This window comes from Notothenia rossii, assembly GCF_949606895.1.
Source record: "Notothenia rossii genome assembly, chromosome: 3".
In the NCBI taxonomy this organism is placed as follows: Eukaryota; Metazoa; Chordata; class Actinopteri; order Perciformes; family Nototheniidae; genus Notothenia; species Notothenia rossii.
The window spans coordinates 21640370-21663781 of record NC_136901.1 but is presented as its reverse complement, the minus strand read 5'-3'; the positions used below and the strand labels follow the sequence as shown (position 1 = coordinate 21663781).

General features: G+C 41.7%; 3 protein-coding genes and 1 long non-coding RNA gene across 15 annotated transcripts in view; 2 read left to right on the top strand and 2 right to left on the bottom strand.

Moving 5' to 3' along the window:
* The window catches only part of LOC307031005 (uncharacterized protein), a 131292-nt gene that overhangs the window by 33403 nt on the left and 74477 nt on the right, over positions 1-23412 (top strand). The window lies entirely within an intron of this gene.
* Positions 4155-7873, bottom strand: LOC307032272 (uncharacterized protein). Of its 8 annotated transcripts, none has more exons than XR_013806200.1 (12): positions 7735-7873; positions 6673-6737; positions 6482-6582; positions 6271-6390; positions 6121-6153; positions 5933-6019; positions 5771-5836; positions 5123-5183; positions 4802-4846; positions 4624-4685; positions 4450-4507; positions 4155-4363 (listed from the first exon to the last, which is right to left on the bottom strand). XR_013806200.1 is itself a non-coding variant. In XM_079670131.1 (11 exons), the coding sequence occupies exons 6-11, from the start codon at positions 5830-5832 to the stop codon at positions 4322-4324; spliced, it is 330 nt and encodes a 109-aa protein (XP_079526257.1). In that variant the 5' UTR covers positions 5833-5836; positions 5933-6019; positions 6121-6153; positions 6271-6390; positions 6673-6737; positions 6830-6969; the 3' UTR covers positions 4155-4321. The 8 variants fall into 8 exon arrangements, 1 of the variants encoding a protein (XP_079526257.1); XR_013806202.1 differs by having other exon boundaries at positions 7739-7872; XR_013806206.1 differs by lacking the exon at positions 7735-7873 and adding an exon at positions 6830-6969.
* On the top strand, positions 6976-7881 carry LOC307032273. Its single transcript, XR_013806207.1, has 2 exons — positions 6976-7116; positions 7742-7881. It is a non-coding gene; the product is annotated as an uncharacterized lncRNA (long non-coding RNA).
* afap1 (actin filament associated protein 1) overlaps positions 18481-23412 on the bottom strand; it is a 161586-nt gene continuing 156654 nt past the window's right edge. For all 5 annotated transcript variants that reach the window (XM_079667686.1, XM_079667685.1, XM_079667689.1 and 2 more), the window contains 4 exons: positions 22049-22213; positions 21774-21964; positions 21355-21519; positions 18481-20316 (listed from right to left, as the gene is read on the bottom strand). In XM_079667686.1, the coding sequence (XP_079523812.1) occupies positions 20290-20316; positions 21355-21519; positions 21774-21964; positions 22049-22213 (548 nt within the window). In that variant the 3' untranslated portion in view covers positions 18481-20289. The remainder of the gene's footprint in view (positions 20317-21354; positions 21520-21773; positions 21965-22048; positions 22214-23412) is intronic.

The window sequence follows — 23412 nt, the reverse complement described above, 5'->3', positions numbered from 1 at the left end:
GGGAGCCCCCATTCCCAAGGGGAGACTTTACTCGATTTTGAGACCTGAGAGAGCAGCAATGGACGAATACATCTCCTCTTCACTCAAATCAGGGATTATCCGTCCTTCATCTTCTCCAGCCGGAGCGGGATCTTTCTTTGTGGGAAAGAAAGACGGGTCTCTGAGACCTTGCATAGACTACAGTCCACTAAATGACATTACGGTGAAGAACCGCTATCCTCTGCCACTCATGTCATCTGCTTTTGAACTGCCAAGATATTCACCAAGCTAGATTTAAGAAATGCATATCACTTGGTTAGAATAAGAAAAGGGGATGAGTGGAAGAAAGGATTCAACACTCAGAGTGGTCACTATGAGTACCTAATAATGCCTTTTGGACTATGCAATGCACCAGCTGTGTTTCAAGCTTTTATGAAAGAGGTTTTGCTGGAATTTTTGAATATTTCAGTGTTAACCATGTCCGCCAGGTTTTGCAGAAACTGCTTGACAATCAGCTATATGTCAAGCAGGGGCGGCGCCAGGGGGGAGCTAGGAAGTGCTGAAGCACCCCCCAGGATTGCCAAAGCACCCCCTAAGCACCCCCAAGAAATATATATTTTTTTTCTTTTGAATTGTTTTTCTTTTTTTTTATTAAATTCAATTAGAAAGATTATTGATTACATCAATGGAAATGTGAAACAAACAAATGTTTGACCAAAAACATAAAGCCAACACAGGTGATTAGGCCAATGGCCAGCACCCATTAGATTTTTGAACTACCCATAGGCTAAATTACTTTGTGACACTTGAGTGACTTCCTGTTAGCTGAAGCGCCAAATTATTGGCTAACAGCAAAGTGACAAATGGATCGTTTTTTAGTCCTTAAATGTCCACGTGTGGACACTCAATCAAAACCACCTGAAAGCGAGAGGGATTCTGCACATAATAGGCCTTGTGAGTACAAGTAGCTTACTTCTGGCTCTCTGTGTTTCATTCCAGCTCTGCTCTGTGTGTGTGTGTGGCACGAGCTATTTTGTGTGCGTGTGCTAGCACCGGTGGGTCTCTACCGGAGATCGTTGTGGTTAGCATCTGGTGCTAGCTAGCCAAGCTAACGGATATAAGGAGCTTTTTCAACAACAAAGTGGAGGGAGACCTCTCTCCTGTCAGACTGAGAGTCTCAGATAACCTCAGCTCAGGTGGAGTAAAGGACTCAGTGTTTAGATAGTTAACTTTAGTCTAGTTATCTCAGTGGGTCTCAAACGGTTTGTTTTAAAACGGGAGTGATTTGTAAAATATCTATAAAGAAATAGTAAATCTGTTTACAGTTCTGTTTCATATGTATGTTGAGAGATGTATCCATAGATCTCTTCATTTTGCTCTCAAAGTGCACCAGATTGATGATTTTAACTTCAATATTTAAAAAAAAGATCTTCCCAGGGGAGCATGCCCCCGGACACCACTAGAGGAGGTGAGGACCCTCCTAAAGGAGGTGAGGTCTACTCCCCACTTGTAAAAATAGCACTTTACCCCTGCTTACACCTATATGCCGTGAGCTGATTACCGAGCCTTCATTGTAACAGTCGCGGGTACACTCTGTGTGTGTGTGGGAAGTGTTGCAGTCATACTTGCCAACCTTGAGACCTCAGAAATCGGGAGCATTTCAAAATTCAAAATGGGGGTGGGGGGGTGCTAGTGGATCGCCGGAGCTGTTAGATTAACATTAACATGCTTATATTGTAGTTCTAAGTGCAATGCCTTGCGGCCTGTAGCACCGTCCTTGATGGAGCATATGTGTGGGCAGGAAAGGAGTGAGCAGAGAGTAGAGTAGTTGTCGATTTTTGTTCTGTTTTCTGTGACTATCTGCCTCACCCTCTCAGAATTTCAGAATGAGAAAGTCTCTGGCGCCGCCACTGATGTCAAGGCAGAGAAATGTGAGTTCCACACAGAAGAGGTGTCTTTCTTAAGATACATAATCTTACCTAATCATATCCAAATGGATCCTGCTAAAATCAGTGCAGTATCCCAGTGGCCCACACCAGACTCCAGGAAGAAGGTTCAGCAGTTCTAGGATTTGCTAACTTCTACAGGAAGTTTATTAGGAATTTCAGTTCTGTTGCTGCCCCTCTGCATGTTCTGACTTCTCCTAAGGTTCCTTTCAAGTGGACTCCCCAGGCGGACATCGCTTTCCAACGCCTCAGAGAGAGATTCACATCAGCTCCCATACTCACCATTCCAGATCCCCAGCGCCAGTTTATGGTCAAGGTTGATGCTTCCAATGAGGGAATTGGAGGAGCACTGTCTCAACGTTCTGTAGAAGACAACAAGATGCATCCATGTGCTTACCTGTCGCGGAAGTTGACAACAGCAGAGCGGAATTATGACGGGGGAAACAAGGAACTGTTAGCTGTAAAAGCTGCCCTTGAGGAATGGAGACACTGGCTAGAGGGGGCAGAGCAGCTGTTTTTAGTCTGGACAGATCACAAAAATCTGGAATATATAAGAAAGGCTAACATTTCAATGGATTTCCTTCATCCAGAGGCAAGACTACGGTTCTAACAGTGGTGGATCGATTTTCAAAGATGGCTCACTTCATCCCATTGACCAAGCTTCCCTCTGCCAAAGTCACCGCAGAGGTCATGATGAATCACGTATTCAGGATCCATGGATTTCCTGATGACATTGTTTCCGACAGGGGTCCACAATTCATTTCCGTTTTCTGGAAGGAGTTTTGAGTTTTGTTGACTCACCTTCAGCTTGTCATCAGGATATCACCCTCAGCCAAATGGACAGTTGGAGCGTCTGAACCAAGAACTAGAGACTACGCTACTTTGTCTCGTCTCCCGGAACCAGACCACCCGTCTCTCTCCATTCCATTGTGTCAATGGTTTCCAGCCTCCGCTTTTCCCTAACAACGAGGAAGAGGTGATGGTTCCATCGGCTCATGCCATGATCAGACGTTGTCGCCGAGTTTGGGCTGGTGCTCGCCAGTCTCTTCTCCGAAGTTCAGCTCGGATGAAGGCTGTTGCAGACGTCCATCGCAGGGTCGCTCTCTCCTACAGACCGAGCCAAAAGGTTTGGCTTTCCACTAAGGACTTACCACTCCATGTCGCCTTAAAGAAACTGGCTCCGAGATTTGTGGGTCCTTTTCCGGTGTCCAGAGTCATCAACCCGATGTCTGTACGCTTGCAACTCCCCAGGAATATGAGAGTGCATCCGACGTTTCACGTCAGTAAAATCAAGCCGGTGTGTGAGAGCACACTTGTTCCCGCCTCCAAGCCCCCTCCACCGCCCCAGTTCTTTGAAGGGGGTGAGGTTTACAAGGTCCGTAAGCTACTGAAGGTCTGTAATAGGGGGAGGGGGAAGCAATTCCTGGTAGACTGGAGGGGTTACGGTCCTGAGGCTAGGAGATGGATAGCTGCTTCATTTATCGTAGACAAGACTCTTATCCACGACTTTTACAATCAGCCTGGGCCATCAGGTGTCGGCCCTAGAGGGGGGGGGGTACTGTTGTGCACCGACAGAAATGCTAGGGAGGTTCAGGTTCATGTTGTTTTGTTTGTTTTCTCACTCACCATTTCTCTCTCATTACAGGCTTCCCGATTGTTTTCACCTGGCATCCTTTCTGTGTCTCCTGTGCTCATCAGCGTCAGTCCCGCCCCTGATTGTTCCCACCTGTTTCTCATTATCATGAGTTTAAATTACCCTGTCTCCCAGTGTTCCACGTCAGTTCGTATTGTCTCTTGCTATGGTCAGGTCTATGCTACTTGTGCTTTTGAAAAGTTTGATTCCTCACTATGTGAGCGCTTTCATTTTTTTTGTTCTCTATTTTTGTCATCTCGGCTTGAGATTTGATAGTTACCTTTTTTGTTTGTCAATGCTGTATTTGGAAAATAAAGTATCTTACAAATACTTTACCTCTGTCTCCCGGGTCGTGCTATTGGGTCCTACATCCTAAGTGTCTGAGTTCGTAACAACTGCATTTTCCTACCAGTATTTTAAAAAATATATTAAAAAAGTGCCATCGTATTGACAAATTGATAGAATTGGCAGGATAATATCAATGGTAATATAATACTGTGAACAGAGCCATTCCGCATACTTTACTTCTACGTTTGATACTTCAAGTACATTTAGCTGATAATACTTATACTCTTTTACTTAAGAAACGCTTTCAATTCAGGACTTTCAATTTTATTGAACACGGAAAGCAACAGACAAGACAGGACAAAATAATACACAGACAGATCGTGACAACTAATACATTTTGAGGCATTAGTGAACCTAATACAGCTGATTGTAACACTTCCCTCCCAGCAGCGGTCACTCATGACCCCATCTCAAATTATGGCCTGCTTCTTTTGTGGAACCTCTCAACCTCTTCATCCTGAAATATATTTGACAAAGAGAGGTTAAATGTTTAACACTCACACTGGTTCAAGACTTTATCATTTGTGATTCAACAACTTCTACCTGCATTGCCTTTTCCTCCCGTCGCCTCTTGCAGTCTTGCGACCTCTCTTGTTCAGACCTTGGTGAATGAAAGACAAACATTAAAAACATTCTTTAAAAATGATATAGTCTGGTTACAGTGTAACAAATAGTTTCAAGAATGCAAATGTCAATTGTAAAATTAAAGAAACATACGGCATGGGAAAGTTTTTGAGGAGGACTAGGCACCACCAGTGCCTAATTTGCTGCATGTTTGTCTTGGAATATAAAAAGCACACAACCAGATGGGTCAACAACATATGTCCTGAAAAGTCTTGTATCCACACGTGATATCAATGAAAAACTGAAATATTAAACCCTTATTTATACATACCTCATTGAAATCAAATTGGGCTCTTGCCACAGTGTAAAATGCGTACTGTAAATAAAGAAATAGTATATTATGTTAGGTTGTTGTGATGCTATGGTGTTCATTGACAAATAATATTCCTCCGCGAATGTTGTTTTGGATATAAATAAATCACTAATAATGGAGTGCATAGCATGCTGAAAGCATTATTATAAACAGAATATATATACTATATGTATACTGTATATCCAGTATCTTACCATCAAAACAAACACCCCACAGTTGTCCGAGAACCCTTGTCAATTACATCATACTCTTCAGTAGAATAATTTTAACAAATCTAACCTGGACATCATCCACACCAAGACTTGCCCAAGGCCCAGGGCACAAGCTCTGAGCAAGGTTTCTGTGAATACAATGCATGTGAAAGTTAAGAATAAGTACAATTTAATTCAACTTTATAAGTACTCGAAAATCATGCAGAAAATCTTTGAACACTGTTGGAACAGGAACAAACTTGGACCTCCAAAAAAAGTCATTAAGGGGTAAAACAGAACCGCCGCGCTGTCAAGTGGCATCAATGCCTTTTATTTAATACAATGTATCCCATGTTAGTTCAAATAAAACAGAGCCATAGATTAAAAAAAGATAGAGAAGTGGTCTAAAACAGAACTACCACTGTCCGGATCTGATGTAACTGTGAGCCAAAAAACCTGAATGGTTTGGTGCGACTATCATCTCTCCAGACAGTGCCACGGAGGGGATCTAGAAAGAAAATCTCCCTAGCTTGTGTCCTCAGTATCTGTTAATATCACACGTTCCAATATCAACAGGTATACTTTGACATACAAACATTATATTATAAAGTAGTAGGATCTGTATTATACAACTAAATTAAGCATTGAATTTAAAGATAGAAACATTATTTTTGGCATGGCAAACTTCATTGTACAGTAAACAAACAATAGCAAAGACTGAACTACATGTACTTACACAGAGTGTCCAGTGTCCAAGTTCCCACACTGGAAGGAGAAGCCATTGGAGATTTGCTGCATTTTCCTGGTAAAGCAAAAAAACAGTTGTGTTGATGTGACTACAGTAATGAGTTGGTACAAGAATATGGAGCAGCAACATGGATAATCATGATAAAAATACCGGCAGTTGTTGCATCGGATTCAGCGAAGATGGTTGAAAACAGGCAGCTATAACTTGGCTGTTGGCAGCAAACACGCCATCTACTCTCTGTAACAGATGTAGTTTCATAATGTAATATCTTATCATTGTTTGGTATAATATAGTATGTTTTATACATATATTTACACATTTTAGAACAGCTTCAATACCTTCTCAATAACTGTAAGACAGCTGTTCAGGATCTGGCAGAATACAAACACACAGTCAGTAAAATACAGAGTACATGAAACATGCCAACAATTAAAACAAAATCAGTTAGAAAAAGTACAAGAAACAAAGAGCGTGATCACTCTGATTACCATCCCATCCATGTCATTAGCCAAACCCAAACTCCAAAGATTTGACCGCGTGAGAACCATCTTGCTCACAAAGGCTAGATGTGTGTTTGGACTTTGGGTCTTGTCCAGAACCTGTGCCAGCTAAAGGAAGAAAAAAGAAAATGAAAACCGGCCTTTTAAGTCATATTTAGCATACATACAATATTTTGAACTGCTGACTAGTTCACTTTACTTGTTTTTTTTTAACCTCCTGAAGCTCCCGTCCCCAGCAACCTTTGCTTGCCATAATTGTGTTGATACTAGTAAAGTCTTCCTGGTCCTTGGCATCATTCACTTGATAAAAAATCAACAACACAAAATGTATGTCTTTATACAGTATGACTTGTATGAATACAAGTTGTCAATATCAAGCAGATAACTTACACTCCTGTTGCTCCTGACCATCTCTGTGGTGTTCTGAAATGCAGTGGCCATCCCAACTTGTGAAGCTGTTGAAATTAAATAATATTATTTTTTAGTAGATATCTCCAGATAACCACATAAAAGAACAAGAACATAATGATTCTAAGAAATGCTTCACCTAATGATATCCTCCCATTGACATCAAGCTGTATTTCCATATCTGCTGGGAGGATTTTTCTGTGTTGGTCTTTCGCTTTGTTGTTTTTTGTCACATTGTAGTGGTGTAGTATATTTCTTTGCAGAAATATGTGTGTTAAGGGTGTTGTCATGTTCAAAAAGTAATAGTTTTTCCTCATTCCTGAGAACAGGTGTTCCGCACATTGATTGTTTATGCGCCCCGCCAGCTCTGGCACAAGCTTTATCCTTCTGAGAACATCCCTTTCATCAGTGTGTGATGTGTTTCTGGTCAAAGAAAAATAAACACAAACAAAATAGTTAAGCATTAGGCAGGAATAAAATAAGCTGCATATACATTTATTTTTTAAAAATCGAATTGAAATATAGGTTATGCATAGTATAGTTATTAGTATTTCTCAAGTAGTGCAAAAATAATGTAATATATATTGGATTCGCTCAGGTCTGGCAGGAAACACTACCACTTTGTCAGAACCTTCTAATAAATACAGAGGCAGCTTTGTACAAAATATAGGACAATCTTTATTTTACCCACAACAGTTCACTGGTAAGAGGAGAGGAGAGAATAAGAGGAAGCGAGTCCACGGGGCACCTGAAACCCCCACTAGACTGTGGAGTCCACTTTTAAATACACTTCAGCAGGGCTAGTTTTACTAGCATTTAACGCGGCACACCACACTAAGAACACGGCATGCAAACACCTTCTGCCGGAGGCACACAACTAAGCAATTATGAACACACACAGCACACCCACACTGCAATGACCCAACCAACAATTTAGGGCGAGAGCTCCAATTCGTGGTAGCCTCTGCCCTGCTGCTCTCCTTCCATACACTGTAAAATACTTCTAAAATCTGACATACAACAATATAAATGAGTATACGTAACTCGCCAGTTGGCGAGACCCTCCCCTGGGGTCTACGCTTGGGACGCCGTCCAACTCCCCGGGGATCGACTTCGCCGGACGACTTGAACTAAGTCACAGCTGGTGTCCGTGTTGCTTGGGCACCGCCGTGCATAAGGAGGGATCGCGGCTCGCACTCACTAAAACCCCGGCCCTGACACTCGAACGTCTTTCCTGTCTGGCTGTCTTCGTCGCCGGCAGTTCTATCCGCTGCGAACGACACCCTCCCACCCAAAACAGTGCCGAGTCACATGTAGCATCCTCCAACCTCCATTCACAGTTCTCCACTGCCTTTTCTCTCTCAGCTGTCAGTTTCCCAGCTGTGAGTCCCTCCGCTGATTAACACACCTGTTTCAGTTCAGTTAATCAGTGACCATGCAGGGACATTCACATCACACTTTCCCCCCTCTTGTCCAAAAAGACTCGTCCTCGAGTCACTACGGTGCAATTTTGTAATCTCGAGACCACACCGGTAGCTTCCGCTGTCGGCCCGAACGTCCACCCCCTGTCGACGGTGCTACCGACTCTTCCCTTGGAGACTCAGACACAGCCACCGCGTCTGAAGTCACTGGGGGACCAGGCAGGCCCCCGGAAAGAGAGGCTGGTCCCTCGGCGGATAGTTTTCCTTGCGAGGCTCCTGCAATTCGTCCATTGACCCCCACCACAGGGTTCGTGTCCTCAACCACAGGGTTCTGTTCCTCCCCAACAGGATTCCGGTCCTCCCGCACAGGGTTCCAGTCCTCCCGACTTGTTAGTGGTGTCCTCCCTCCTGCAGGGGCCTCCAGGGTGGGCTGGCGAAAGTGGACCCAACTGGCACCCGAACTGGACCCGAGGACGCCGACTGATGATTATTTTTTATCATTTTAAAGTAAAATGTTTCAATCTGGTGCACTTTGAGCGCCCAATTAGAGACTGATCTAGGGGGTACAACTCTAAACACCCATATGAAAAAGATCGGTTTGCATTTTATTAATCAAATAAGTAGGTATATGAATATTTCCAATAACCTACCATAGCCAATAACAAATACATGTAACTTATTTTATTTGTGTTGTTCATTCATATCTTATTTTACCAGTTAACATTTATTTATTTATGTATATTTTAGAAAATCTCTCCAGTTTTAAACCATGTTTTTGGTTTACTGTCCTATAGTATACATTGCAATGATTTCAAACCTGTTTTTATTTATCCTAATAATTATAAAGGTGTGCCTTGGAAATATTTGTTTACATAAATTGTGATCAAAACGTTTGAGACCCACTGAGATAACTTCGACTAAAGTGAACTATCTAAACCAGGGGTACTCAAATACAAATGTTAAAGGTCCAAAAAAAAGTTTTTAATAAGACAAAGGTCCGATTATTACGGTCATTCAACATTTAAAAAAATTGCAACAAGATTCTTAACACGAGGTTGCAAAAACAAAAATAATCTGTATGGAGCAGTTTTCATTGTTATTGCGTCTGTGCTTGATCCCTCAGAGTCGCAGAGCTGCACAGTTATGAATAAAGGCAGCCGCACCCTCTTTCATCCAGCATTCCCATCATTGCTTTATAAGTGTCTTGCCCCCTTGTGTGTCCACTGAGGTTCGTCAGGCCCAACACATCTTCAACAAACTCCCCCTTTGCCTCATCATAAAAACTCACAAACACCAGCAACTGAGCATTGTCAGTGGTGCCAGTGGACTCATCCACAGCTAAGGAAATGCACTGTGCATTTTGTATTCCATCACAAAGCTGATTAATCAAATCACCAGCCAGTATGTATGTTTTTCTGGTTGCTGTGGAATCTGAGAGGCGGATTTGCTTTATTTGACCTGTTATTTCCTCTTTTTGTTTGCCTTCAAACATGGTCTCCATCACTTCAGTCATGCATTATTTTATACTTCAGTTATTATCGAGTGGAAAGTCCTTACCTACTGGCCTAGTGGTCACTTTTTTTTGACTGGGCAGTGTAGTTTTACACACCGTCTTATTTGACTTTCTCAGGACTTAGAACAGTTTTTTGGGGGCAGACCCCCACAAAGAAAAAACACGTAAGGTCATCATCTTAACAGTTTTGTATGCTCATCCCGTGAACAGAGCATCATGTCTATTACAGCTGAATGCGGCGATTACCATTTTGTTCAGCAAAACGCCTCACAAAATTAGTAAGATCCAAAGCTTTAGTGCGTTTTGATTCAATGCTGAGTACAGCCAAACTTGACAGTCTCTTCTCTGTCATTGTAGACCGCAAATAACTCATTCCTTCAGTACTTGGGTCCGAATCAGTCTATGGTCCGAATGCTTCTCGTTTTGCGCCGTACCGTTCAAATGAAATCGCCGCCAATCATATTTCAACGCTCGCGCCATGGGTTGACGTGCGTTACAAGACGTGTGTCTTGTGCTGCATTCACTTGCACTCGGACATTAGAGACGTTCTCTCATAAATGTCTGATGAGCCGCAACTTTTCTTTCAAAACAAAGCTGCCAACTGGGGTGGCAGCTGGGGTGGCAAGGCCTATTTTTAGGGTGGCAGTTGCCACGCCATGCCGCCCCGGGGTCCCAGGTAGGTGAAACTAGGCTGCTAGCTACAGTACAGATGCAACTAGATGAGCTGTTAACTCTCGCTCTGACTTATTTTTTTTTAAACACACATTTTTCCCACCCGCATTCCGTGAAGACCCGCCCTACTGTGCCTCTGATTCGCAGACTGTTGGTGGGGGGGAAAAAACGCTGATGGGATGCTGAATGTGATTGGACCAATGCGTTGACAGACACACACAGACACACACAGACAGACAGACAGATAGAGCGCTGTTTGTACACAACGGAGAATTTTGACTCGTTGCGTTGTCTCAAAAATAACACAGATAATACATATGAAAAGTATAATTTCGCTCAGAGTCCAGAGACAGTTGTCGTTCGGTCCGGATCCGGACCGGAGTCCGGACTTTGAGGATGCCTGATCTAAACCCTCAGAGTCCTTTACCTCACTGAGCCTCTCATTCTGACAGGAGAGGACTCTCCCTCCACATGATTGTAGAAACAGCTTCTTATATCCGTTAGCGCAGCAGAAGCTAACAACAATCCCCGCCGGTACCGCGGTATCCCCTCTCTCTATCTCTCTCACTTTGGCTGTGAGCTGCGGGCGCCTGCTAAGCCAACATCCCCCACTTTCATCACTTACAGCGCCCATCGTACAGGACAAATGGAAAATGTAACCGGGGTGAAAAGGGTGTTATCTTTACTTAATTATGAATGTTGTTACATCAAGGCTGAAAATTCGTTTTTTTTATTATTATATCTTGTGGAAGTGCAGATCCCCTGTCCTCCACCAGGGGGTGCTGCAGCACCCTCAGCACCCCTACTTCCCACGGCCCTGGATAGTTCTGCTCTCTGGCGTCATAAACTCACTGAGCAATGCCCATCGTTTGATACTGTGACCAAAAAAGTTGTAGAGCGTCTCTACAGTGTCATAGAACTGCTTCACTCCAGGGACATTTTTAACAGAGTCGTTGAGTGCTAGGTTGAGATTATGAGCAGCGCAATGAACATAGTGGGCAAGGGGCTCCTTCTCGGCTATTCTTGCTTGCACGCCTGAATACACACCACTCATATTAGCCGCCCCATCATAGCCCTGTCCGCGACATTTAGACAGATCTAATCCGTTTTTCTCTATAGAACCAAGGATTTTGTTTTCAAGCTCTGAAGCTGATGAACCTTCAGTCACTTCAAAACCCCAAAAGACTTCATTGATCTGTATATCTGTTGCAATATCCATGTCGTTCTTAACAACAGTTATGTAGCGGTAAACCTGACTCAACTGGTCTATCTTTGACACATCTTGCGTTGTGTCCATGATGACGGAATAAAATGGGGCTTCGTTTATTTCATCAATGATGTCAGCTTTCACACGTTGAGATAATATGTAAATAATTTCATCTTGAATCTGGTGACTGAGGTATTTCACTGACCCTTCTGTTCGGTTGATTAGCTCATTCAAAACAGGGTCGTAGCGAGCCAATAATTCTATTATTGACAAAAAGTTGCCAGCTTTTCCCTGACCTAGAACCTCTCGATGGCCCCTGAATGCCAAGTTGCTTGAAGCTAGAGTGAGAGTTACATTAACAATGCGCTCCACGACCTGTCTCCAAAATTGGGCGGCATTACGCACATTCCTCTCCATGTCAGCGTCTATTGTGCCGTTGGTTTTCCACTGCTCATATACTACGCATGCACCAAGGTGTATTTGAGTGGATTCATGCCTCTCAATTTTAGTAGAAAGATGTTTCCAGTCTTTTATTCCGTTTACCCATGCATTGTTGTAGAACGGTGCCTTTCGGTTGGCAAAAAGCCAGCAAGGCTCACAGTAGCAGCAGTCCAATTTTGGGGAATAGCACATCCAGCTGCGTGGAAATTTCATCCCAACTTTAGTGGTGGAGGTGTAATAGCTTTCTGAAAAGCAACGGTTATCCTTGTCTTTGGGAAATGGACCTTTGGGTTTGCATGGGCCCATTTTAAGGATATATCTTTTGATATTGGCGTCCTCAATGTTTTCAAAATAGTTTGCCCGATCAGTCGGAAAACGCTCCAGAGGATAATTGCAGGACACATCATGATCCGTGGTCTGAGTTTCACCCGTAGGAGTAGCGTGAGGAGGAGACCTGTTGCTGCTTTCATTCCCAGTGTCCGGTACTTCTTCACCTTGCGGCGCAGCAGGTAAGGAGCCGGAGGGGGAGGGGTGCGGCTGGTCAAGCGTCAGGCCTGGCTTTCCTCTCGACGAGCAGCTAGCAGCTGCTGAGTCGTCCCTATTATTATTATTATTATTATTATTATTATTATTATTATTATTATTATTATTATTATTATTATTATTATTATTATTATTATCATCATCACTACAGCCGAGAGACAGAAAAGGAAATAAGCTAGGCGGCCGAGCTACACGAAGTAACAACAACCATGATATCAACATTTACCACAAACTCACATTTTCTTGTTGACAGTGTGTGTCCGTGATTGTAGCCTACCTGTAAATCTGGCTAACCCTCACTAACGTTGTTGGCGGGCTGGGGCTCGTGGATGAAACACGGCTGGCAGTGGCAAAAACTTCAGGTTCATCTCCCGCAGGAGGAGGAGTAGGGCGAAAACAAATATCCATCTAGCTTGGACAATTTGGCTTTTCCTTGGTCCTTTTTATCTTTTTCTCTGCGTTTTGTAGCTCCACTTTTGTGTTTATAACTGCTCATGCTTAGGCAGTGCTCTGTTGAATGACAAGTGATTGATGATGAGGTTGACGTTCATTTACGTATGATGTTGATGGACGGCTGTTGATGACGATTTTACCCAAAATACATTTGGAGACAATAGAAGGGATTCACTTGCAATTTTTCATGTTTTAATGTTAAATGTGAGTGTGAAAATAGCAGCACAAGTTCAACTCATATTATAGGCTACAATGCTAATACCTAATATGACCACGAACGTCAGTGCACTCAGTGGCGCGAGGCAGCAGGGCCCGCCGGCTAATATCTCGGGGGCGGAGCCTGCTGCCTCGGCGACGGGACCCCATTGGGTCCCGACCGTCCCGGGCCCGGGGAGCCCTGCCCCTACAGCCCCCCCTGAAGCTCCGCCCCTGATCCAATCCTTTTATTCTGAATTATATAGATCTGAAATCACTTTTGATAAAACTAAATATGGGGCTTTTCTTAATGAGCTGGAATTACCATGCTTAACAGAGGATGATTCCAAACAGTTGGCTGAGGCTATTACCTTGGAGGAACTTAAAGCAGTGGTCCTCAACATGCAAAAGCGTAAGGCGCCTGGGTGGGACGGCATCCTCCCAGAGCTCTGTTTGACCTTCTGGGACCTTTTGGGCCCGCTGTTGCTTTCCATGATTGAATCTTCAATAGAACGGGGTAGTTTTGCCAGAGATGTTAATACAGCTCTTATCTCTTTACTTCTAAAAAAGGATAAAGATCCATCTGATTGTAGCAGCTACAGGCCCTTAAGCCTACTTGGTGCCGATCTTAAAATGTACGCGAAGGTCCTGGCTCGTCACCTACAGAACTTTATGACATCTCTAGTTCACTGTCACCAAACCGGTTTCATAAAAGGTCGCCTAGCCTCGGACAATCTCAGGCGATTGCTGCCCATCATTGACGCTAGCAAAGATGATAAAACACCAGCGGCTGTATTATCTCTGGATGCTACACTCTAAAAACAAATGCCTTGGCTCAACAAAGAAAATCAACGCAACAGTTTGCACCTATGTTTATTGAGTTAAGAGAACTTCTAATGAAATTGTCTTAAAGCAACAAAATTATTTGAGTTAGGGGAGAAGGCTTTTCCTCTACAATAGGAGGTGTTTTTAATTACCACTTACTTAATAATTGGTAGCATAAACACAAGTTTTGAAGTTGATTACTCCAAAAATTCAAACAGCTATTTTTGAAAAAGGAAAAAAAAGAGAAATGACCTAAATTAATATATTCTGAATGGGTGACTGCCAACAACTTGCATTTCAATGAGGACTCTAAATAACGATCCTATCTCAAGAAGCATGTCCTTGATCTGCTTTACCGAGATTCATTTTTAATAGAAAGGGATATCACAATAGTAACCAAAGTATTTTTACTCTCACAGTAGCCTCTACTACTTTGTATCCTCTCACAGAACTATTCACAGTTCAAAGGCTGCACATTTTGGTCAAACAGCAATTTGCCTATATACACTACAAGGCTATCTACTTTATTTCAATGACAAAAGATGACACTCACCTTAAAATGTCCTTTGTATATTTCTATTTGTCTTAACTGTCGGAACTTGTCCAGGCAAGTTAAGTGGGAGTGGACTTGAAATCCTTAACTCAAGGTGTAGAACAATGAAGTTATCAAGCCAATTGCATTACTTACTACAACTTGAATTTTGTTTTAAGTCAATTAATGCAGTAATTAGAGTTTACATTTCCACACAATATTAAGTTGATGTAATTACCAACATTATTACGTCAACACAACTTATAAATGAATGTTTGCAACTTAAAATATTTATCTAAATCAATTAACTCCCATTTTTATCTTGCAACCATGCATTTGATTAAGTGGAGGTGAAAGGTCGCCTGAATTCGTTTTTAGAGTGTATGAAGGCTTTTGATAGGCTAGTGAGTCTATGGGATTAGGTAAGGGGTTCATCCATATGAAAGGACTTTATTCTGCCCCTTCAGCAATGATTTTAACAGGCAAAACTATCTCGTCGCTTTTTTCTGTAGCAAGGTCATCCAGACAGGGCTGCCCCTTGAGTCCAGGGCTCTTCGCCCTCTCGCTCGAGCCACTGGCCCAATTTATTAGACAATCACAGGATATTATCCCCATTTCTATCCAAGGCTCGCTTCATCACATTGCCCTCTATGCGGATGATGTACTGATTTTTATGCGGAACCCCTCAACGTCTACAACTCGTCTGCTTAGTGTAATAGAGGAATTTGGCAACCTATCAGGTTTTAAGATTAATTGGCCCAAGTCTGCCTTTTTGCCTCTCAACGACGCTGCCAAATCAGCTATTCTCCCTGCAAACATTCCTGTGGTAGAACATTTCAAATATCTTGGTATTGAAATATTCCCAAACCTTAACAAGACTATAAAGAATAATTATACAGACACGTACAACAAGGTTCTCCAGGACCTCAATAGGTGGTCGAGCCAGCCCAACTCACTACAAGCCAGAGCTTCAATAATTAAAATGAATATACTGCCGAGAGTTAATGTTATCAGTTCAATGCTTCCTTTATCACCCCCCAATGGTCATTGGCAGAAACTACAGTCGGCAATTTCAAAATGTATTTGGAACGAACAACAAGCGGCCTAGACTCAAAATGTCCACTACTCAACGAAGGAGGCTTGATGGGGGGCTGGCAGTACCACATTTTAAATTGTATTTCTGGTCCTTTTCATTAAGACCTTTGATTAATTGGTTTGACCCCCAAGCTGTGGTTTCATGGCGGGCTTTAGAAGAGAAGTTACTCTCCCCATGGAGACATCAGGACATCATTTACACAAACATATCTATCAAACAATGTCAGCTTAGGTTCGGCCCTCTGATTACTCATGTAATTCAGACTTGGCGAAATGCACAGAAATGATGCGCTATTCAATGCCCCTGGCATCTCAATTCGCCAATATTTAATAACAACCAATTACTCATAGGGCGGAGGACTATTAATTATTCCCAATGGGGGAGGAAGGGTCTTCACACCTTGGGAGATATTTACAGTGACAGTGGTCTCCGCTCTTTTCAGGATTTTAAAGGCTGTTATGACCTTCCAGGCACCTCTTTCTTTTTTTATCTACAGTACAGCTTAGGACAGCCTTAAGGCTTATGGGGTCCTGTGGGAACAACTAGCACGGCATCCATTCCACATACTCATCACTGATAGAAGAACATCCAGCGGCTTTGTCTCTATGTTTTATACTCACCTACTTGAGTCCTCTTATGGTGACCTTCCTTTAGATAGACTGTGGAATTGAGAATTGAGACCTGATTTTAACTGGGATTCAGTCTGGGCTAACATTCGGCAGGCGTCTCGCAATCCCGACCACCAAAAAATCCACCAGAACTATACGCATAGAACTTACCTGACACCCAGATGGCTGCATATGATGGGTCTTCTGGCAGATGCTCGGTGTACCCTGTGCTCCATGGGGGCTCTTGGTACATTTCTCCATATGTTCTGGGAATGCCCGCCTGTTGTTCGCTTTTGGAACGGGTCTCCTCTAAGTTGTCCGACATATTTTCTTAGACTGTACCTGTATCTGTGTCTGTTTTTAAAAAAATGACTTTTCTCAGCTGCCGGCTACTGGGCACCAGAAAAGACCTCTCTATGCTGGCTTTACGGCTGCCAAGAAATTGGTTGCTATGAGGTGGAAACAACCCGACAAGCTCTCAGTGACCTCCTGGTTACTAACGTTTCTTGACGTAGTCTACATGGAACTGTCCACTGCACGCGAGATTAGAGTTAAGGAGTCCAATATCGGTTTTAGGTGTCGACAGCTGAAAAATGTAAGGAGCGGATCTAGCTATTTTAACCGATATATTTGTTTGCAGTCATTGGTCCTGAGAGGTCCTGGGATTGGGGGTGGGATTAATTTTTTTCCTTAGTTTTGTCCTCTTGTCAGATTGTTGTTATTGTTTGTCTTTCTGTATTTTTTGTAATTTGTGTTGTGATTGTACATGGTAATTTACTAAATGTGTGTGAATAAAAATATTTGATAAAAAACAAAACAAGAGAATAAATGAAAAACAGGCATGAAATACTATATGACAGTAAAACAAGAATACAGTTTAAAAGGGGAGTGATTAGTAAAATATCCATAAAGAAAAAGTAAATCTGTTTACAGTTCTGTTTCATATGGGTGTTGAGAGATGTATCCATAGATCTCTTCATTTTGCTCTCAAAGTGCACAAGATTGATGCATTTAACTTCAATATTAAAAAAAATATTTTCCCAGGGGAGCATGCCCCCGGACCCCCCTAGAGCAGTGCTTCTCAAACTTTTTTCAGTAAAGTACCCCTTTTCAAACATCTTCTCAGCCAAGTACCCCCTGACCGACCCCGAACATTTTTGATAGAAAAAGCCTATATAAATAAGCAATGTTCCATCAGTGTAGGTTAGGGTTAGGAACTCCTTCATGCATGAATTACAACAAACTAAGGATATTTTCATCTTCAATATAACGATATTTTTGAAAAACTGATTTTTAAGTAATATATGTTTAACAAACCAATGAACAAAATGATATATTATGCAAAAACTATAAAATACAATACACAAATATTATGCTTGGATAGAGTAGATTAAGAGAGAGAAACCATGAACGTCGAAGTTTTTTTTTAACTGAGCTAGACCCTCACTGTGGGTCTAGCAATCGGATTACAATTCAAGGTATTAGTAATCCGAGCAGTGTAAGTGCCCTCCAAATATAAGATGAAGTCAAAGAATGATTTAGAAATGAAAACTGGTATCATTTGGAAAAGGTACAGGAATTCAGGGAGAATAGTCATCATTATATAATTAATATGGCCTACCAAAGATGTAGAAAAGGGGGACCACTACGCCAGACGCTTTTTCATCTGATTTAAAAAAGAGTGAAAGTAAAGTAACTTATATTTTCTAGTGACTGTAATGTCGAAGTAAGTAAACCTATCTTGCACCACCTTAAAAGGAAGGGTGGTATATTCAAACGCAAGTGCCACGCTATTAACAGCAAAGAGTTCACTCAAATTCAGTTTATACCCTGAAAACTGACTGAATTGGGTGAGTACTGACAGCATGGCAGGCAATAAGTAGCTGAATTTGTTAAGAAAAGTAAAAGATTGTCCTTATAAAAGGGACACTTTATGTTCGACCCCACCCCTCCAAATCCCAGAAACATCTTGGCTACTGCGAGGTGCGATGGCCAGCGGCTCCATGACCAGATCCACATGTAACGGGCAACCTTGACAAGTGCCTCGTTGGAGGCTGAAAGGCTTGGATTGTGTATAGTTAGTGAAGATACCGTGTTTTTGTTTATTTGTTTTCCATTTCAAATGTGATGTTGATCGAATGGGAAAAGGGTTCACACTGAGATTTCTGCCAGAGCATGGGAGTTCTTCAACATAAGAGGCAAGTTGAAATGTCCTTTGCCTGGACATTTCAGAGTAGAAACACTCCCTCATCTGAGGACCAATAAAACACACAGTCACTGAGAGTGGTTTGTTAGGAAGTTTATTAAAATATTTACAATTATGTCTGTCACCAAGACGGAGACTGTCTAAGTTTACTATAGAGAACATGTATAAGGTGCAAAAACAAATACTGATGCAGTGCCCCTAAAGCCCCCACACAAAGCTACGCTATGTACAACAGGTTCACATTTACTAACATCAGACATCTTGCTCGGGTATAAGCCATGCTGAGAAAACAGGGAATCCACATTTACTAAAATCTTGTTGATAGGACCTCTTATAAGCCTCTTTCTTCAAGTAGACATGCTGCGTACACCCTAGTTCACAGACTTGTGGGGTATCGGTTTGAAAATAAGAAAGAAATAGAGCATTGACATGAGCGAGGAGCCGTTAGCTGTGCTGTATGTAGCATCAGTAGTGAATGCTACTACTACTTCTGTTTACAATCCCAACAAAGCAAACTAGCAGTACAAACACGACAGCCAACGTAACACAGTGTATCAGAGAAATATAAAGTAATTAGAAAGCTCTAATAGAAATGTGACTCGAGTTCGTGAAAATTATATTTGAGGGGCTTAGAATGCGACTTGGAGGCTTGGTGCGCAAACACACTGGCACCATCGCACTTCATTTGTAGTTGTAGCTTGCCAAAACTGTGATTACTGGATAATTACTATTTCACTTCATTTATTAGTCTGAAGTTGTGATCATGTTTCCCCTTTTCTGCAGTGGGGGTTCGTGAATCTGTCTTATCAATGTCATTTTTGGTCAACAAAGAAGAGGAATCTTTCCAATTTTGAGTTTCTGTAATCTGTAGCGCTGCGTCCATCTCATTTCTGTTTGTTCACATTTTTAGATCACTTTTTTCAAATGGTAGATTTTTTCAACCAACGGGAAAAGACATTAGCAAACTATGCACCAATTCAAGGATTTGGGCAGTAATTCAGAGGTCTGGGGCCCGCCTCGTTTGTTACCATATTGAGTCTTTTTTTGATAGCAACGCTACAAGCTTTGTTGTACTTGTATTTCTTTGAGTAAAAATACAAGATCAGTATTGGTATAATTTATGTTCATGTAATAACTCATAAAACACATTGTATTAATGAATTACATCATTCATAATTTGTCTGTAAAAATGTCCTTAAACTGTCCCAACCTTGACCAAGAAAATAAATAACATCTGTTGTTATTAATGGAATGAGACAGGTTTGTGAATACAATGTCAAATTGTGATTTTAATCAAAAATGTTTTTTTCTTTCTGCAACTATACAGCTTTGCATTAATCCAGCCATACAGATGGAACTCCACAATTAATTGTGCTTTCTCAGAGTTAAGATAATCTGGGGAGCGACTGGGCAATGCTAATGTTACTTTTACTGATCTGATAAATGCTGCTGTGGGTTATGATTATTTGAATGCATTTTGTTAGCAGAAGCTGACCTGTGACCTTGTAGGAGATGGGACTCTGTTAAGCGCAACTCATTCATCAAAATCAAACTTTAAATATATCAACATAAATAAACAAAGGGAGCTAGTATTTGCTCTAAACCTTTACAAATAAATACTTGGTTTTCACCTTTTTGAATCCACACTGTCAATCTGCTGGAACAGACTTCTGAGAAAACAACTAAAGGACACAGGTTGCACATCTCCATGGTGACTCAGTTTAAAGGGTTGTAGTACTGACAGGACACTAAAAGCAACAACTGCTTCTGTTCATGTGATTGCCATGTTACCCAACGCTAACCCTATGAAAAGTTTTAAATAAATATATACACACATTTCTTGAAAAGTAATAAAGGATAAGACTGATGTGATGGGGGGGGGGGGGTTTATGTGCCTGTCTTCTGCTCCCATTCCTGAAAAACAAACACACAAAACAAAAAGGTTATCTCCAATATCAGTCTTTAGAATCAATAATTATCTTAATCGGCAGTACTATCGCATATTGAAAAATGTTCAAACAAGTAGAGTCAAATAATGCAAATGTGATAAATTAAGAGATGTTGAAACATTTCAAAAACCTATTTTGAAATGTTGAAATGTTGACTGTGCATACAAGCTAACTATTACTATTACAAGTAGATATCAAAAGAAGTACCTCTAAAATACTATGAGCTTACAGACTAAATGTCATTGTATTGTGGTGTTGAGAATATGGATGGTGACAGCCTTCTGCTGTCCTACAGAAAGCTTTGGGTTCTGCATGGCATGTAGTTAGAGTTTCTGCCACCTTTAGCCCCCCTCCAGCAGAATGCGTGAGTCAGTTTGAGTCCTTTGTAACATATCTGCAACCATCACAAATGGACCTACGTTTGTGAATTTAAATAATATACCGTATACAGAGTGAACATTTTGGTAACAGGAGCAATATTTAAATAACTTGGATGTTAAAACCGTCTCCACTGCAGTGAGCAACTGACTGAAGATTATAGAGACATACCCACTGTCAGAAGTCTGGAAAACAAACATAAACTGTCATTTTGTGCTAGCCAACAAAATACCTTTTTAGTCCAATAAAGTCCTTAGTCTGAAGAACAGTTTAAACGTTTAATCATTGTTCTATGTTAAAGTATGCACAATGCTATGAAGGATGGTTTTGAGCTCTGCTCATGGATTCCTTGTTTCCCAAAGGGAAGCATGCTTCGCACTCACAGTTTTTTGTACTTTTACTGAATTTTTTATTTTTTTACTGTGCATATCGATTTAACACTGCACAACTGTTAGCACAACAAAAATACATACTAGAGGAATAAGAAAGCACGATAAGTGTGGCACATTTAAGACTTCAAGTGGGCTTGCCAGGCACACAGAATTAGGTATGCTGAAAAACAAGACAACTATTACACAGAGCTATTACACATTGCTGTGGCCCCTGTCTGCCTGTGACCTCTGACCTTAGCTTTCCTGAGGACGTGGCCCCGGACCGCCGGCGCCTTCTGGCCCTGCTGCCTGCGGAGAAGCGAGGCGCTGTTGACGGGCAGCGAGCACGACTCTGTGTCACTGGTGTCACAGCTGGAGAAAGGGGAAGACTCCTGTTTCTTTCGCAACATAGCCGGTGACTACACACACACACACACACACACACACACACACACACACACACACACACACACACACACACACACACACACACACACACACACACACACACACACACACACACACACACACACACACACACACACACACACACACACACACACACACACACACACACACACACACACACACACACACACACACACGGGAAATTATTAATTGTGCCATGCAGTTTACATAAAACTAGCAACCTGAGACAGTAACAGTATTTTACCTTGACTCCAGAGGAGCCAGCCTTTGGTTCAATGGTGAGGCCGAGGGTGACCCCCCCGCTCAGGGCTTTCTTCAGGCTTTCCTTCACCTCTGTCAGTTCCAGCTCTAGGGTCACCCGCTCCTCCTCCCTCTGCCTGCAGTCTTCCTCCACCTTCTTCAGTCGCTCCGTCAGAGAGGCCAGTGAACGTTTGCCTTGTTCAAGAGGAGAGGGGAAAATATTTGTGAATGTTTTTTCATTTTATTCAAGATGTTCCTGTAAACTCTAGTTAGTCCTACCAGGTGAAGTCTCTACTGCAGTGCGCAGGTCTCTCCTCTCCTTCTTCAGCTGGGTCAGATGGTTCCTGATCTCCTGCTTCTTCTTCATCAGCTCTCCCTCTTTAGTCTGCAGCCGCTTGGCGTCGGCCTCCACTCGGTTCTTGCCATACTTACACTGCTCTGCATCTGCAAAACAGGGATTGGTTGTGAAAAAGCTTGATTCAAGAATATGAAATCCTGCAGGCTTTTCACTAGAACTACAGTAGGCAGTGTCCTCTTTCTATAAGGTATTTTATAATATGCAATCAATCTAAAAACATTTTTTAAGATTCATACATTCAATTTAATTGTAAAAGGCCAAACCTAAAAAGATGTCACAAGGACTTAAGACTAGAATACAATATAAATATATTGCCACTGAACCTCTGCTGTCCACATATTTAAAACTGAAAAAAAGGGATCTGGTGTTCTTGCAGGAGACCCACCTGGGAAAAAAAGGACTCTTGATTATTTCAGAGGGATTGGGTAGGAAAGGTTTTTTATAGTGCTGGATCATAGTAGGTGATCTGACTGTTGTTAAAGTATTTTAATTTTGAGATTATTTCGTATCAAAATGGTAACACCCCTCTGGCTAGAGGTAGCCAGAGGGGTGTAGCTATCGATACTGAATTATATGGTATTAGATATACTTTTATGAATATATATATGCCACAACAGCGCACTTGCCGGGTTTCTTTATAGACGTCAGCAATACTATAAGACAATTCGGAAACTCGTATATAATATTAGGTGGGGATTTTAACAAAGTTAGGGACCCTCAACTTGATAAAAACCTATTGACGGGTTATAATACGACCCTCAGGGGCTCAGAAAGCTATTGACGCAATGGAAAAAGAGTTAGGATTAGTGGATGTATGGAGATATTGTCTTAGTTGCACATTTAAACTGAGCATATTCCAAAAAAACATGTAGAACAATGACTGATGCTAAACTTGTTAGCCTGTGAACAGCAGTTGAAATGTTTGTAGCATTTATGCTAACAGGTACTCTTCTGTTTGGAATGTTTGTTTAGTCTTGTTTATTCATATTTAGTGCTTAAAGCGACAACACCTCGTGACTGTATTTTGTTTGTGTTTCAGTTTTACAAAATGGAAATGAAAATGGAAGTTGAAATTAAAATGGAAATTATCAAGTAAACGTCCAAAACTGAGCTGCTGTCACCTGGGTGTTTATTTCTGTGTTAAGCTATCTGCCAAGCCTGCAATCCAAAAAGTATTCTTGCAAGGGCAGAATACCTATCTTAAAGGTCCCATGTCATGGCCATTTCTACTGTGCATAATTCCATTGTTGAGGTCTACTAGAATAGATTTATATTCTGCAATTTT